This window comes from Equus asinus, chromosome 2, assembly GCF_041296235.1.
Source record: "Equus asinus isolate D_3611 breed Donkey chromosome 2, EquAss-T2T_v2, whole genome shotgun sequence".
Taxonomy (NCBI): domain Eukaryota; kingdom Metazoa; phylum Chordata; class Mammalia; order Perissodactyla; family Equidae; genus Equus; species Equus asinus.
The window spans coordinates 135570439-135583323 of NC_091791.1; the positions used below are offsets into that span (position 1 = coordinate 135570439).

General features: G+C 38.7%; 1 protein-coding gene across 16 annotated transcripts in view; it reads left to right on the forward strand.

Annotated features, from left to right (window-relative positions):
• Window positions 1-12885, forward strand: part of HERC1 (HECT and RLD domain containing E3 ubiquitin protein ligase family member 1) — a 203903-nt gene that overhangs the window by 174114 nt on the left and 16904 nt on the right. For all 16 annotated transcript variants that reach the window (XM_070500325.1, XM_070500306.1, XM_070500355.1 and 13 more), the window contains 11 exons: window positions 1422-1568; window positions 1911-2012; window positions 3071-3244; window positions 4448-4741; window positions 5786-5851; window positions 6026-6151; window positions 6976-7114; window positions 8168-8349; window positions 9052-9207; window positions 9990-10112; window positions 11420-11522. In XM_070500325.1, coding sequence (XP_070356426.1) covers window positions 1422-1568; window positions 1911-2012; window positions 3071-3244; window positions 4448-4741; window positions 5786-5851; window positions 6026-6151; window positions 6976-7114; window positions 8168-8349; window positions 9052-9207; window positions 9990-10112; window positions 11420-11522 — 1612 coding nt within the window. The remainder of the gene's footprint in view (window positions 1-1421; window positions 1569-1910; window positions 2013-3070; window positions 3245-4447; window positions 4742-5785; window positions 5852-6025; window positions 6152-6975; window positions 7115-8167; window positions 8350-9051; window positions 9208-9989; window positions 10113-11419; window positions 11523-12885) is intronic.

Genomic DNA, 12885 nt, shown 5'->3' on the forward strand with positions numbered 1-12885 from the left:
AGCCCTTGTTTGAAACCATAGATAGTATATGTTACCAAAGTAATCCTTCCTTGATTGCTAACATACTTACTACTGTGTGCCAAAAGACAAAATCCATTAGGGAAGTGTACTCTCTGAATGAGCTTAATCTTTTATAAGTTAGAGATACTGTAATTGTTTGTTAAGGTGAGATGTTCAATAAATATTGAGTGGTGATCATTTGTGGTAATGGATATAATTGGCACTACAGGTGGACAAGTCCTAAGTTAAGTTTTTGGTACCGTGAAATAGAAACACCATGGGAGTACACCTATTTAAAGTTAATTCCTAACTAATACCACAATTCCACCTATGAAGAACAATTCCTTTACCTTAAACAGAAGTTACAAATTCAGATAGATGCGTGCAGGGCCCTCTAGGCAAGTAACATAATTGGAGTTGGAAGGTGTGGAGAGGGTAAAAAAACCCCAGAAGTGCACATGCTTCATATAAAGGGCACAGTTGCCACAGAGCTAACTGTTACCCTCCACAAATGAGAACCTATTGTTACCAGATTGTCTAATTTTTTAGTAGAAGCCCAAAATCCAGTGTTTTATGCAAAATCTCTCAGTATTAAACATTGGCATCTGACTTAAAATTCTATAAAACACTGAGTGGCCAATCACATCCCTGAGCTACCAGTTTGCAACTTGTGTTGCTCTGTCTTTTGTTCATGACGCAAATATCTCTGGAAGACGTAGTGCTTTGTGTCATCTTTGGGTAAATGAGTACCTCTGGTATTACACTCTGTCATAACTGGAAGGGTGAGGGAGCTTAAGAGCAGGGAGAAAGGGGTGAGGAAGTGGGGTAGATAGCTCTCTAATGTTGGGAGGAAAATATCACAGAGGTGGAGGTGGAAGCCCTAAGGTAAGTCTTTTTTTTTTGCTTTTTGTGCTAGAGAGTAGCCCTTTGGACAGGCCATTCTTATCTCACTTCTCAAACTTGCAGAGCAAACATGAAATTAGACATTATGTGACGGAACCATCAGCAACAAAAAGACGAACCTGTTCTATAGAGCTAGCACGTGCAATTCACAGATGTTAGGGGCTAAAAATAAAAATTGCATAAAGCTAAATTTAAAAATTAAAACACTCATTAAAGAGTAGAAGTTAGAATTTTCCTATCTCTGAGGGATAATTGGAACTTAGAAATGTAGTCATTTCTGCCAGTTTGAAAAGTAGGAAATTAGCTTAGAAGTATATCAAAAAATATGAAACTCAGCTTCTGCAAAGGAGAGCCAGGTTGATATTTTATTATTTTCTCAGGTAACTCTTATTCGAGAGTTGTCCTTCCCTCTTCCCTAATTTTATGCTGAAATATAAAATTTCTAAGAATAATTGTAAATTGTGAATCTATAAATTGTTTTCATTTTAATATATACTAAAATTAAAAATGAATTGCAGGATGGATATAGGAAATCAGCCGGTGTCAAATGTGTTTATCAGCTGCGGGGACACATCACCCCTGTCCGCACCGTTGCCTTCAGTTCTGATGGGTTGGCCTTGGTGTCTGGTGGACTAGGTGGGCTCATGAACATTTGGTCTTTAAGGGTAAGAGTATAAATGTTATTTTTATCTTAAATGTTTTTACATTAACTTATGTGGTAAAAATTAACCCAACCAATCCTAAAAATATTTTGTGTAGTAATATTTTGAATACTGAAGAAACTCCTTTCAGAATCCTCCACCCCTTAGTTTTTCTTATTGAAGATAAATATTTTTAAAGTCATCTAGGCCCTAGAAAATTGAGTAGTAGGTATGCAATTGGACATTGCCAAATTTAGCTATAGTGTAGATTTTATAATATGTTTTTGTGAATGTGAAGTGTAAGTTTAAAATGTGAGTAGTGACTAAGGTCAACTAATGTGTATTGATAAATACATCTCATTTTAGGATGGCTCTGTCTTGCAAACTGTTGTAATAGGCTCTGGAGCTATCCAGACCACAGTATGGATTCCAGATGTTGGGGTAGCTGCTTGCTCAAATAGATCAAAGGTAATATTGCTATTATGTCTAATCATAGAGTATAAGCCTGTAAGGTACCTTAGAAATCATAGTGCAAGCATCCCACTTTAAAGAGGAAAAAACTGATAGACAGAGGGATTATTACTTGCCCAAGATAATTTATAATGCAACTATTTAGTGGCAGAAGGAAAACTAAAACCCAGGTCTCCTGATTTGTAATCTAGTACTCTTTCTGCTACACCTTAGACTTTGGTGAAAGTGCTTAATTACCCAATAACTTCATTTCCATTGGAAGTCACAAAGTGAGTTTTTACTTTCTGCCATGATTTTTGAGATAGCACTAAACTGTCTTAAAAGAACTTTCCCTGAAAAGAAAGACTATCCCAAAGATGTTTAATTCAAGTATGCACAATATATTTTGGCTTTCAAATTTAATATTTTAGTAAAAAATACTTGCCCCTTGCTGTGAAGTAATTCTATGATACAACGTTGTATCCTTCAGAATTGCCTTTCATACCCTTGAGGAATAGAGCCAATGTGCTGCTTTGGTTTACTTTTTATGTGGTTAAATGACACTAAAATAGAGCTGTAAACTTGCTTGACTAGTCCTCCTGGAAGTATCATGTAGAATCAGACCTTAGGCAGCGGATGGTCTGTGTAGAATAAAATGTGGAGCCACAGGTAGAGCAGTGCCGCAGCTTTTGCAGATGTGTCCCTCAGCAGACAGAGTACCACCTCCTCTAGCATCCCTGAGGTCTTGTCGGACCTTTAAAATATACTAGATACCTTGTCCTGCAAGTCCTATGTAATAACAAATAATTGATGTTGTCTCTTTAAGGAGAATCAGCTAATCCAAGGTAGTTCACAAATTTTGTGGTTATTTCTTATTCACTTGTTTTCACGTAGACAAAATGTAGGATGTTTTGAAGTTCATGGGCATTAAAAGTACAGCATATAATGTCCAGAAAGTAAGTGTTTAATGCAATTCATGGAAGGAATTTCTCAGATATGAATGGGGATATAATTATCTCTCTTTTGTCTTTTATTTAAACAAATATATGGTGTGGCATGATTTTTTTTTCCATCAGGATGTTTTGGTTGTGAATTGTACAGCAGAATGGGCTTCTGCCAATCATGTTTTAGCAACCTGTAGGACAGCACTGAAACAACAGGGTGTTCTGGGATTAAACATGGCTCCCTGCATGAGAGCATTTCTGGAGCGGCTACCCATGATGCTTCAGGAGCAGTATGCCTATGAAAAGGTAACGGATTGTACTCACTCCTACAGATCTACAGATGCCTGGTGCTTTGGAATTTGAATTACAGCTTTGAATTGATCCCTTAATCTCATGAGGTCTGCGGAAAATATGTGGGGCTATTTGGGCAGAATAAAATGAAGATAAATCATGTCTAAAACTGTTGTTCAGTAATCCTAAACCTACTATTACTTTAGTGAGATTAAAATTTTAAAATAACTCTTAAATTTGTGTAATGTTTATATCATTCTTTTTCAGATTATTTATTCACTCCAAAACTTCTTAAAATACCTGTGCCTCAGAGTATCATCTTACCTTTTCTGACCCATATATATTTTTGTGTGGTTTTGCCATCCCAAAGGTGGGAGGTAGGAGTAGATATGGGTATCAGAGTGAATATCCTGTTCACTTATCAGGTGAATCCTTGTGGAAAGTTTACTGGAAGAGCTAAGGTTGAATTGAGTAGGGTCATTAAATACTAGAATGAGGAATTAGGAAATTTGGAGCCGTTGCCCAGGATCTGATCCTGTGTAACCTGCCTTCCAGACCTCAGTAGTCACAGTATGCTGCCTCTAGGCAGAGCTCTGAGGTTTTTTCTCCTTCTTTTTTTTAGCCAAGCTACATGAATCTAATCAGCTGTTCCCACATCCAGTTAATTTCACTGATGCATTTGCCCAGGTTTTCTTTTCTGAATCAGCCTCTCCCAGAGTTGCTCTACTATAACTAGGGAGCACCACGAAAGAAGGATTTTCGTTTTGTGGTTACCAGAGTTCTCTTGGTAAAGGAGGAACTGTGAGAGGGAGCAGATCTCCATGGATTAGCTGTTATCTGTCTCTCTCTTTTTTTTACTTCAAGAAAAAATGTAATGTGATATCCTGGATTGGATCCTGGAGCAGAAAAGGAACATTAGTGGGAAAACCAAATAAAGTTGTGTTGTTTAGTTAGTATTGTAACAATGTTAATATCTTAGTTTTAATAAATGCACCATGGTTATGTAAGATGTTAACATTAGAGGAAGTTGGGTGAAGAGTTTACAGGGATTCTCTGTATTATCTCTGCAACTCTCTGTATATCTAAAATTATTTCAAAGTAAAAGGCTTAAAAACAGTAAACTTAAAAAATACAGTTACAGGCTTTCAAAATGTAGTAGGTTAATTTAGAATATTTGGCATAGGCTCTTCAACATATCGTCCTTGGATTTTCTCTTAGCCTCATGTGGTTTGTGGCGACCAGCTTGTTCACAGCCCCTATATGCAATGTCTGGCTTCCCTTGCTGTGGGACTTCATCTGGATCAGCTGTTGTGTAACCCTCCAGTGCCACCACACCACCAGAACTGCCTCCCTGACCCTGCATCCTGGAATCCCAATGAGTGGGCCTGGTTAGAATGTTTCTCAACCACCATAAAAGCTGCTGAAGCCCTGACCAATGGAGCACAGTTTCCAGAATCTTTTACTGTTCCCGATCTAGAGCCTGTTCCAGAGGATGAACTTATATTCCTAATGGTAAGTGTAATATGAGCTGCTGTTATTTGCAGCTGAGATTGTACTATGAGTATTTAGCATGCAGCAGACCCTCAGTAAGTATTTGCTAGCTTGAATAGCTAGAGGCATACCCTTAGATAAACTTAAAATATTTTGCTTTCAGATAGCCATTTTCAATCTGTTGGCAGGCTTTGGTGGTGACAGGGATTGATTATGTGGGAACTGTGGAGCTCTTGTAAACTTGCTGGCTCTCAATGACATAGTCCCATATTTTCCAGGGTTTTTTGGTCCGTAGGTACCCTATTAGTACCTTATTTGTATATGTTTAGCGTCTTTTCCTGGGCATCTTGTGAGATTTATCCCACACCTAGATTCTAAATTATTTGGCACTTCAGTCGTGTTTTACTCATCATAAAATGAGAATATGGAAGAGGTTTCCAGTTGTCATTTCTTCTGATTGTATTTGAGTGTATCTAGCTATAGACTCTGTGATGTAGATAAAATGCCTCTGTAGATGTGCAAGCCAGCACTTGATCTAACAACCCCTTTACTTAGTTAAGATTTATTTATACAAACATTTGCATATATAACTATAGATACAATGTGAAATGGACATATGAATTGAGGAAAATTATCTAAACATAGGATATTTCAGTTACGAAGCTTCCTTCTGATCACATTTTCCCCAAATCTGTCATTTTGTAGATGAGCAAACTGAAACCCAGAAAGATAGAGTGGCCTGCCCAAAGCTCTACAGAAAGTTCATGGGAGTAGGGGTTCTTGTGCATGACCTTGTGCCTGTGGGTGCTTAGAAAACATAAATGGTTAACTTTGGATCACCAGTGCTATAATGATAGTTGATAGTGAAAGTGTTTATAATAAAGAGAAATAATAACAATGTGTAAAATCAAGTTTGGCATGATTATAAAACTCTTAATTTCTCAGAATATTACCAAGTTCTTTTTTGGAAAGAAGACTTAGTTGTCAGAGGAAGACTTAGTTTAGTTAAGAACAGATAAATCTTCAGTAAGCACGATTGACCCTGATGTTTGTCCTGTCTTTCAGGATAACAGTAAATGGATTAATGGCATGGATGAACAGATTATGTCTTGGGCAACTTCCAGACCTGAGGTCAGTAAAGATGAAGATGACTATATGGTGGTTCTCAGTAAATCTTCTGATTCTAAATGCTTGTGTGTTTGTGCCCTGGTGTCTCTCATAGAGGCTGGCACACACCTGGTACCCAGTACATGCTTGTTTGAATGAATAGGTGAATCTAATCTTGAGATGATTGTGGTTTTCTAGGACTGGCACCTGGGAGGTAAATGTGACGTCTACTTATGGGGTGCTGGCAGGCATGGACAGCTGGCAGAAGCTGGAAGAAATGTAATGGTACCTGCAGCAGCTCCCTCATTCTCGCAGGCCCAGCAGGTAACTAACAGGGTAAAGAAATGGAGAAGAAACTTGGGAACTGACGATTCTGATTTCCTTGCTGGCAGTAACTTACTGTGGGAAAAACTTTGTCCATTTCATAGTCTATTATAAGGAATCACTAAAGAAAGTCATGATGTATAGCTTCCAAATAAAAGCTTTTTAAGGTTTTTATCAGACTTTGTTAATAAGTTTTTAAGTTTTTCTTGCTTTCAAGCATAATGAATTAATGTCATGATGCATTAGGCCTGTCCGGTGCATATTTATAGAAGTTAAGATGTTCCTAATTATTGATTCTCTCTTTTGGGCCATAAACTTACTGGGATCTTTAGTCAGATTTCATTGACACCTCTCCCCTCTTCTAATAATTGTACTGTATTTCCAAACCCTTCTTGAGGCCACTGCTTTCTCTGTTGTTCTATACCTCAGTGAATACAGGATGAACTATTCTTTCTTGTGTATACCCTTCCAGTTTCTGCTTCTTGCTGACCTCCAGCCCAAGTCTCTAATATTTCCCCATCACCCTTTCCTCTTTCTTCTTTTATCTATTTTGTTGTTGTTATTTTTGTAATCTCTGTACAATTGGCTGAAATCCCTATAGATAACATGGTTCTAAACTATCTTAGGTGAACCCCTCACATCTCTTGGTTAAGTAAGTAGTTTCAAAGGCTTGTAGGAACCCAGTTACATCAACCCTTCCCGTATAGTGAAAGGATAAAAGAATTAATAAAGGTGTCATAGGTATATGTGGAATCATTTTAAAGGTTTGTATGATAAAGCTATGTAATAATATTAGATAATACATTTGTGTGTTTTTATACTAGGTCATATGTGGTCAGAATTGCACATTTGTCATCCAGGCCAATGGCACAGTGTTGGCTTGTGGGGAAGGAAGTTATGGCAGATTAGGACAAGGAAATTCAGATGACCTTCATGTGCTGACAGTTATTTCAGCCTTACAAGGTAAAATTATCCTCAGTTAAAAGCTGGTCAGAAACTATGGCCTAACTGTAGGAATGTTTGCTTATGTTGGAACTCATCTATGACTTTGTAGATAAAGTCATATAGGGTTTTTACTTATACTTAGATTCTTGTTTAGATATGTAAAGCCTTAATTTCCATATTTTAAGCTAATGTTATTTTGCAAGTTATTTGTCATAGGAGTGCTAGAATTCAGTGATATAAATATTTTAAGACCCACTGGGGATTGTAAACAAAAACTTTAAAATTTAAAAAATTTAAAATTTAAACTTTTAAAACTGTAATTAGGCAACTATTAATAGCAATAGTGGTCATGCATGTGTTTCATTAAAATTAAAAATCAGTTCATATGGAAATGTACTAGGACTTCAAAGGGCATCTGTGTCAGAGTTCTCTATGACTTGAAGAAAGAATACCTCTGAAGAAAGCCACTGCCAGGAGCCCGTGGTTTGTTCCTTAAGTTAACTTTTACTGACTCTGAAGCCTACAAAAAGAGGAAAGAGGGTGTTTTTGAGTAAAAGCATACTAGTAGCAATGAGTTCAGAATCAATTCCTGAGCAGCTCCGAGTTCTCTTCCTTGAGATCTAAGTGTGAAGAGCACAGCAATGGGGATGGGAGAGCTAGGTTCCTATCCGGTTCACTACATCCTGCCTCTGGGACCTTGCACAAGCTACTAGACCTCTTTGTGACTCAGTTTCACCAGTTGCAAAAGTGGTGATTATAATATCTGTCTCATAGATTCTATATAAAATTGAAAATGAGGTAATCCATGTAAAGCACTTATAGGAGTGGCTAGAACATAGTCCTTAATGACTGTAACTGCTCCTATCACCCTCCTCTTGTTCATCATCATTTCACGTGACTGCTCCCAATTTACTAGGTTATGGCTGAAAATTTGATTTGAAATTAAGAAGTTTTTATTGCCGAAATACCATTCTGGTATTTTTTGATTCTGGGAGTATTCTGTAGCGGCTGCAAGTATAGAGGGGAGTCTTAACATCCAGTTACTCTTACTGGGTTTCTGCTCTGTTTCAGGCTTTGTGGTGACCCAGCTGGTGACTTCCTGTGGTTCTGATGGGCACTCAATGGCCCTGACTGAAAGTGGTGAGGTCTTTAGCTGGGGAGATGGTGATTATGGCAAACTTGGCCATGGGAACAGCGACAGGCAGCGGCGGCCCAGGCAGATTGAGGCCTTACAAGGCGAAGAGGTGGTACAGGTCAGGCAGGACATGAATAATTTTGCCTTTGAATTCAAACATGCTAGTTGTTGAGTCAAATTTAGGTAATGGGAAATAATGGTAAAAATATATTACACAGTCATTATAAGAGAGCTAATGTTTTTGGTTGTTCATATTTATTCTTGAGCTTGTCAGAAGTTTCGATAGGCTTTGTGTTAGAATGGACTCTTTTTTCCTGAGCCAGCTGCTTGGCCCAGGCTAGCATGCTGGGGATCCTTGGAAGAAACAATATGGGATTTAGCTCCTGATACACGAATAAGTGGAAAGCTTTGCTTTCAACCTATCATTATTGTTGCAAAGGCTGAGTTCATGTACATTTTCTGGAAAATCAATTAGTCATCTAAAATAATATTATAAAATTGCATAGCACCTTATAGTTTACAAAGAATTTCCCCATTCACTATCTCATGTGGTCTAGGTTATTGCTACACAGCTGAAGAGTAGCAACAGTTCTTCCCAGGTGTGCTGTTGAGCTTGGTCTTCCTGAGGATGATGAGGTAGATCAGGCTGGGGGCAACAGGAGGGCCACTTGTGCAGATAGGACACACCGGTCTTGAAGATCCTGAGTTGTCAGTGAAGTTTATTTAAAGTTTTTTACTATATAATAGCCAAAAAGGACTGATTTATTTCTTTCTTAGTATGCCCTCTTAGAGAATTTTTTCTCCTTGGTTCTGTCTGTAGATGTCTTGTGGCTTCAAGCACTCAGCAGTGGTGACTTCAGATGGCAAACTGTTTACCTTTGGGAATGGAGACTACGGTCGTCTGGGTCTTGGAAACACCTCGAACAAAAAACTTCCAGAGAGAGTGACTGCACTGGAGGGATATCAGATTGGACAGGCATGGAACAAGTCAATAATGCGTTCTATCTGATCAGTTTCTTGTTTCCTCTGTGTGCACTTAGACGCAATCCTGTCAGGAAGAAAGGAATCACCAGTTGTACTTAACCTTATGTACATTTTGTTTGGCCTACTTGATCATTTTTCATGATTTTTTCCCTATGTGAAAATTCACATTTTAAGTCAATTTGTTTGTTTGTCAGACTTGACAAACAAATGAAAGCCTTAATTCAGGATCTGAATATTTTAAAACCCCCCCATAAGTACTGATACAACTTGATATAGACCCTTTAAACAGTACAGACTTTTGTGACTCCTGTCTGGTAGCGTGTAAGTAGACGGCTGAACTGCATCATTGATAGCTGCTGCTCTTAAGCAGTAACTGTCCTTGTCCTATAGACCTTGCGACTGTCTCTTAACAAGGAGATGAAATAAATTATTTTTATGTTTTTCTGTATCATTCCTTAGACTCCTTGATATGAATGAGTAGTTTTGAGTCATATGTACTTTTTCTCTGTCTTTTATGCTCTCTGATTCTGAGTTAGCCACAGATATTTGAAGGATTTCACTTGGGGAAAAAAGTCATTTTTGTGTGTGTGGACATTAGGAGTTATTTCTTGTTGACACATTTTAGTTAACATATGTAGAAGGCCCTGAAATTAATAAAAATCTTTGAAAACATAGGCAAGTTTTTCACTGAAGTAGAGAAAAAGGATTCAGAAACAGGAATATGTGTTTTAGGTATTATGATTTGCCTTATTGAACACCCTGTTATTTCTCCAGGTTGCTTGTGGCTTAAACCACACTTTGGCAGTGTCAACAGATGGCTCCATGGTGTGGGCTTTTGGAGATGGGGACTATGGAAAATTAGGCTTAGGAAATTCCACTGCAAAATCTTCACCTCAGGTCAGTATTGTCTTTAATCCAGGATTTCAGACAACGTAGTTTTTATCTATGTTAGTACCTTTCTTTAGTTGGAAATAATTTACCTTTAACATTTTTGGTAATTCCTAATGAAGTTGAGAAGCTTCTGTTGCTTATTCTTAAATGTTCAGCATACTAAATCTTGATTTTTAAATAAGCCATTAATAGCTAAATTGGATGTAAAAGCTCTGCGAGGATAAGCCTCTGTCTCTGTACACAGGCTGGCCACTGTAGGACTACCTCCTGTGTAGAGGAGAAAAATTTATAAACATCTCCAGGATGTCTTATGGAGGGAACCATGGACAATCTTTTGTAACCTTTTGCTTGCAGCTGCCATTTCAGCTAATAAGCTGATAATAATACCACTGAATTATACAATATGCACCTCCTTTTGAAAAGTAATAGGAAATTAGAGTGCATAAACAAATCAATTAGAAGCTATTATTCAAATTATAGAAGGTTTCTTGGCTCTGCAGAAGACCACTTATGCAATTCTTTTATGTGAGTTTTCCTAACACATTTAACAAGCAGCATGATTGACAAATATTCAGTTTATTTTCAACTCTAGATTCATCATCATATATAGTCTGTGACCTCTTGACAGCTAGACTGGTGAATATTCAGCTAGGGGTACACAAAGCCAGGAAATCCTCTCTGAGGAACATATAAATCAAATTTTTTTTTTTTTTTTTTAAAGATTTTTTTTTTATTTTTTCCTTTTTCTCCCCAAAGCCCCCCGGTACATAGTTGTGTATTCTTCGTTGTGGGTTCTTCTAGTTGTGGCATGTGGGACGCTGCCTCAGCGTGGTCTGATGAGCAGTGCCATGTCCGCGCCCAGGATTCGAACTAACGAAACACTGGGCCGCCTGCAGCGGAGCGCGCGAACTTAACCACTCGGCCACGGGGCCAGCCCCCATAAATCAATTATTTTTACCTCTGAAAGCAGAAAAAGTAACTCGGAGCAGCCCATGGCTTTACAGGGTCTTGCAGTGTTCTTTAAAAGGCCACAGGCTTCTTCTGGTTTCTGTTGCCCAGAGGAAATGTTTCCACTTCACATGGGGTCCTGGGGATTTTATTCAAATACCCCTGCTTACTTCCTCCCCCGAATTCAGCTAGTTTGCAGAGCAGTATGAGAAAACGTTTAGAAGTGTGGATTTGGGTGGAAACAGGTAGGTGACTATTAGTATTTTTATTAGAAGATGATCTTTAAGTTTATACATGCCAGTAGGCAAATTCAAGAGTTCTTTTTTTCCATTTTAAACTATGTGCCTGACGTTTTTATTTTGCAGAAAGTAGATGTCCTTTGTGGAATTGGAATTAAAAAAGTTGCTTGTGGAACTCAGTTTTCTGTTGCGTTGACCAAAGATGGTCATGTGTATACCTTTGGTCAAGGTAAGGCATTTTCCTGGCATTATATTGTTTGTTTTGGTTACACATGTGTTATAGAAACGTTTGCCTTCCAGTTTTTTAAAAAGTGCTCCAAATTGAGTCATTTTTTGTTCTGGGTGATGAATGTCCAGTATAACCTTCATTCATTAGCTCCTTTTCTGCTCCTCTTTATGCTCTTTGTCATAAGGACAACACTTCACCCCATTGATGGCTCCTCATGCCAAAGCCTTCACTCTTGCTAAAAGAGTCCCTGACAAAGCCCTTCCCCTCCTCCTTTCCGCTGCCTCCACCATGCCGTCACGAACACTCCCTTGACCACCAGAGCGCCTCCGGATTCTACCTCGCTTTCCAGCCCTTCCAGGGACTAGAGGTTCAGGTCTTAGGAATTCATAGGCGTTGAGGGTTCAAATCTTGAGTAGGTTCATGATCCAAGCATCCACAGTGGGATTCCCTGGCAATTATTCACCTTCTTAAGTGGAATCTCTTGGCAAGTCATAGTGACAGGGGTCTGTGAGGCAGGTGAGAGGAAGAAGCAGGAAATCATGAGTGAAGTTTCTAGTCTTGGAAGAACATTGATGCCACTGACTGAGGATAGGCAGCTGATTTGGGGGAAAGAGGTAAGGAGCTTAGTTTTAGTCATAATGAATTGGGGCCGTATACTCTAGTATGGAGATGTCCATCAAGTTATTGGGGATTTGGATATGAAACTCCAGAGAGATTGGTTATGGGGATGTAGGTTTGCATAACTCATAATGATAGTAGTTAAAGCCATGTTAATCCCTCTACGACACCCAGGGAAAGAGTGTAGACATAAAAAACATGAGGACAGAACTCTAGGGAATGTGAGTAAAGGGCACATGAGCACAGGAAGAGGACTTGGGAAAGGTCGCTTTGAAAGGAGTGGAGAGAGAGGTAGCCAGTGAACCAGGATAGTGCAGAGTCTCTGAGGAGCAGGAGGAGCTGAGGCCATATTATCAGAAAGTTTTGTGGAGTTCTGTAGGATGGGGCCTAAGAGGCTGTTGCAGTAAACAGGAGCTTCTCAAAGCTTTTGAGAATACAGTTTCAGTGCAGTGGTGAGAGTGGATGTTAGGCAATAGAAGGTGGCCAAGTCAAACAAGCCTAGAAGACATGGAGAAACAGAGTGGCCCGTACTTTCTAGAAGTTTGGCAGCAAAGGGAAGGGGAGGTTGGCTGGAAGTTTGAGCACAAGACAGATTGAATGATGTCTTTTCTTAGAATACAAGAACTTTAGGGCCTTTGTTAACTACATGCCAGTCTTCAAATATGAGGATACTGGAGGTGCCTCTTGGTTTGAAATAAGCTACTAATTTTATATTTATTTTTATGAATAAGGAGACTGACATTTT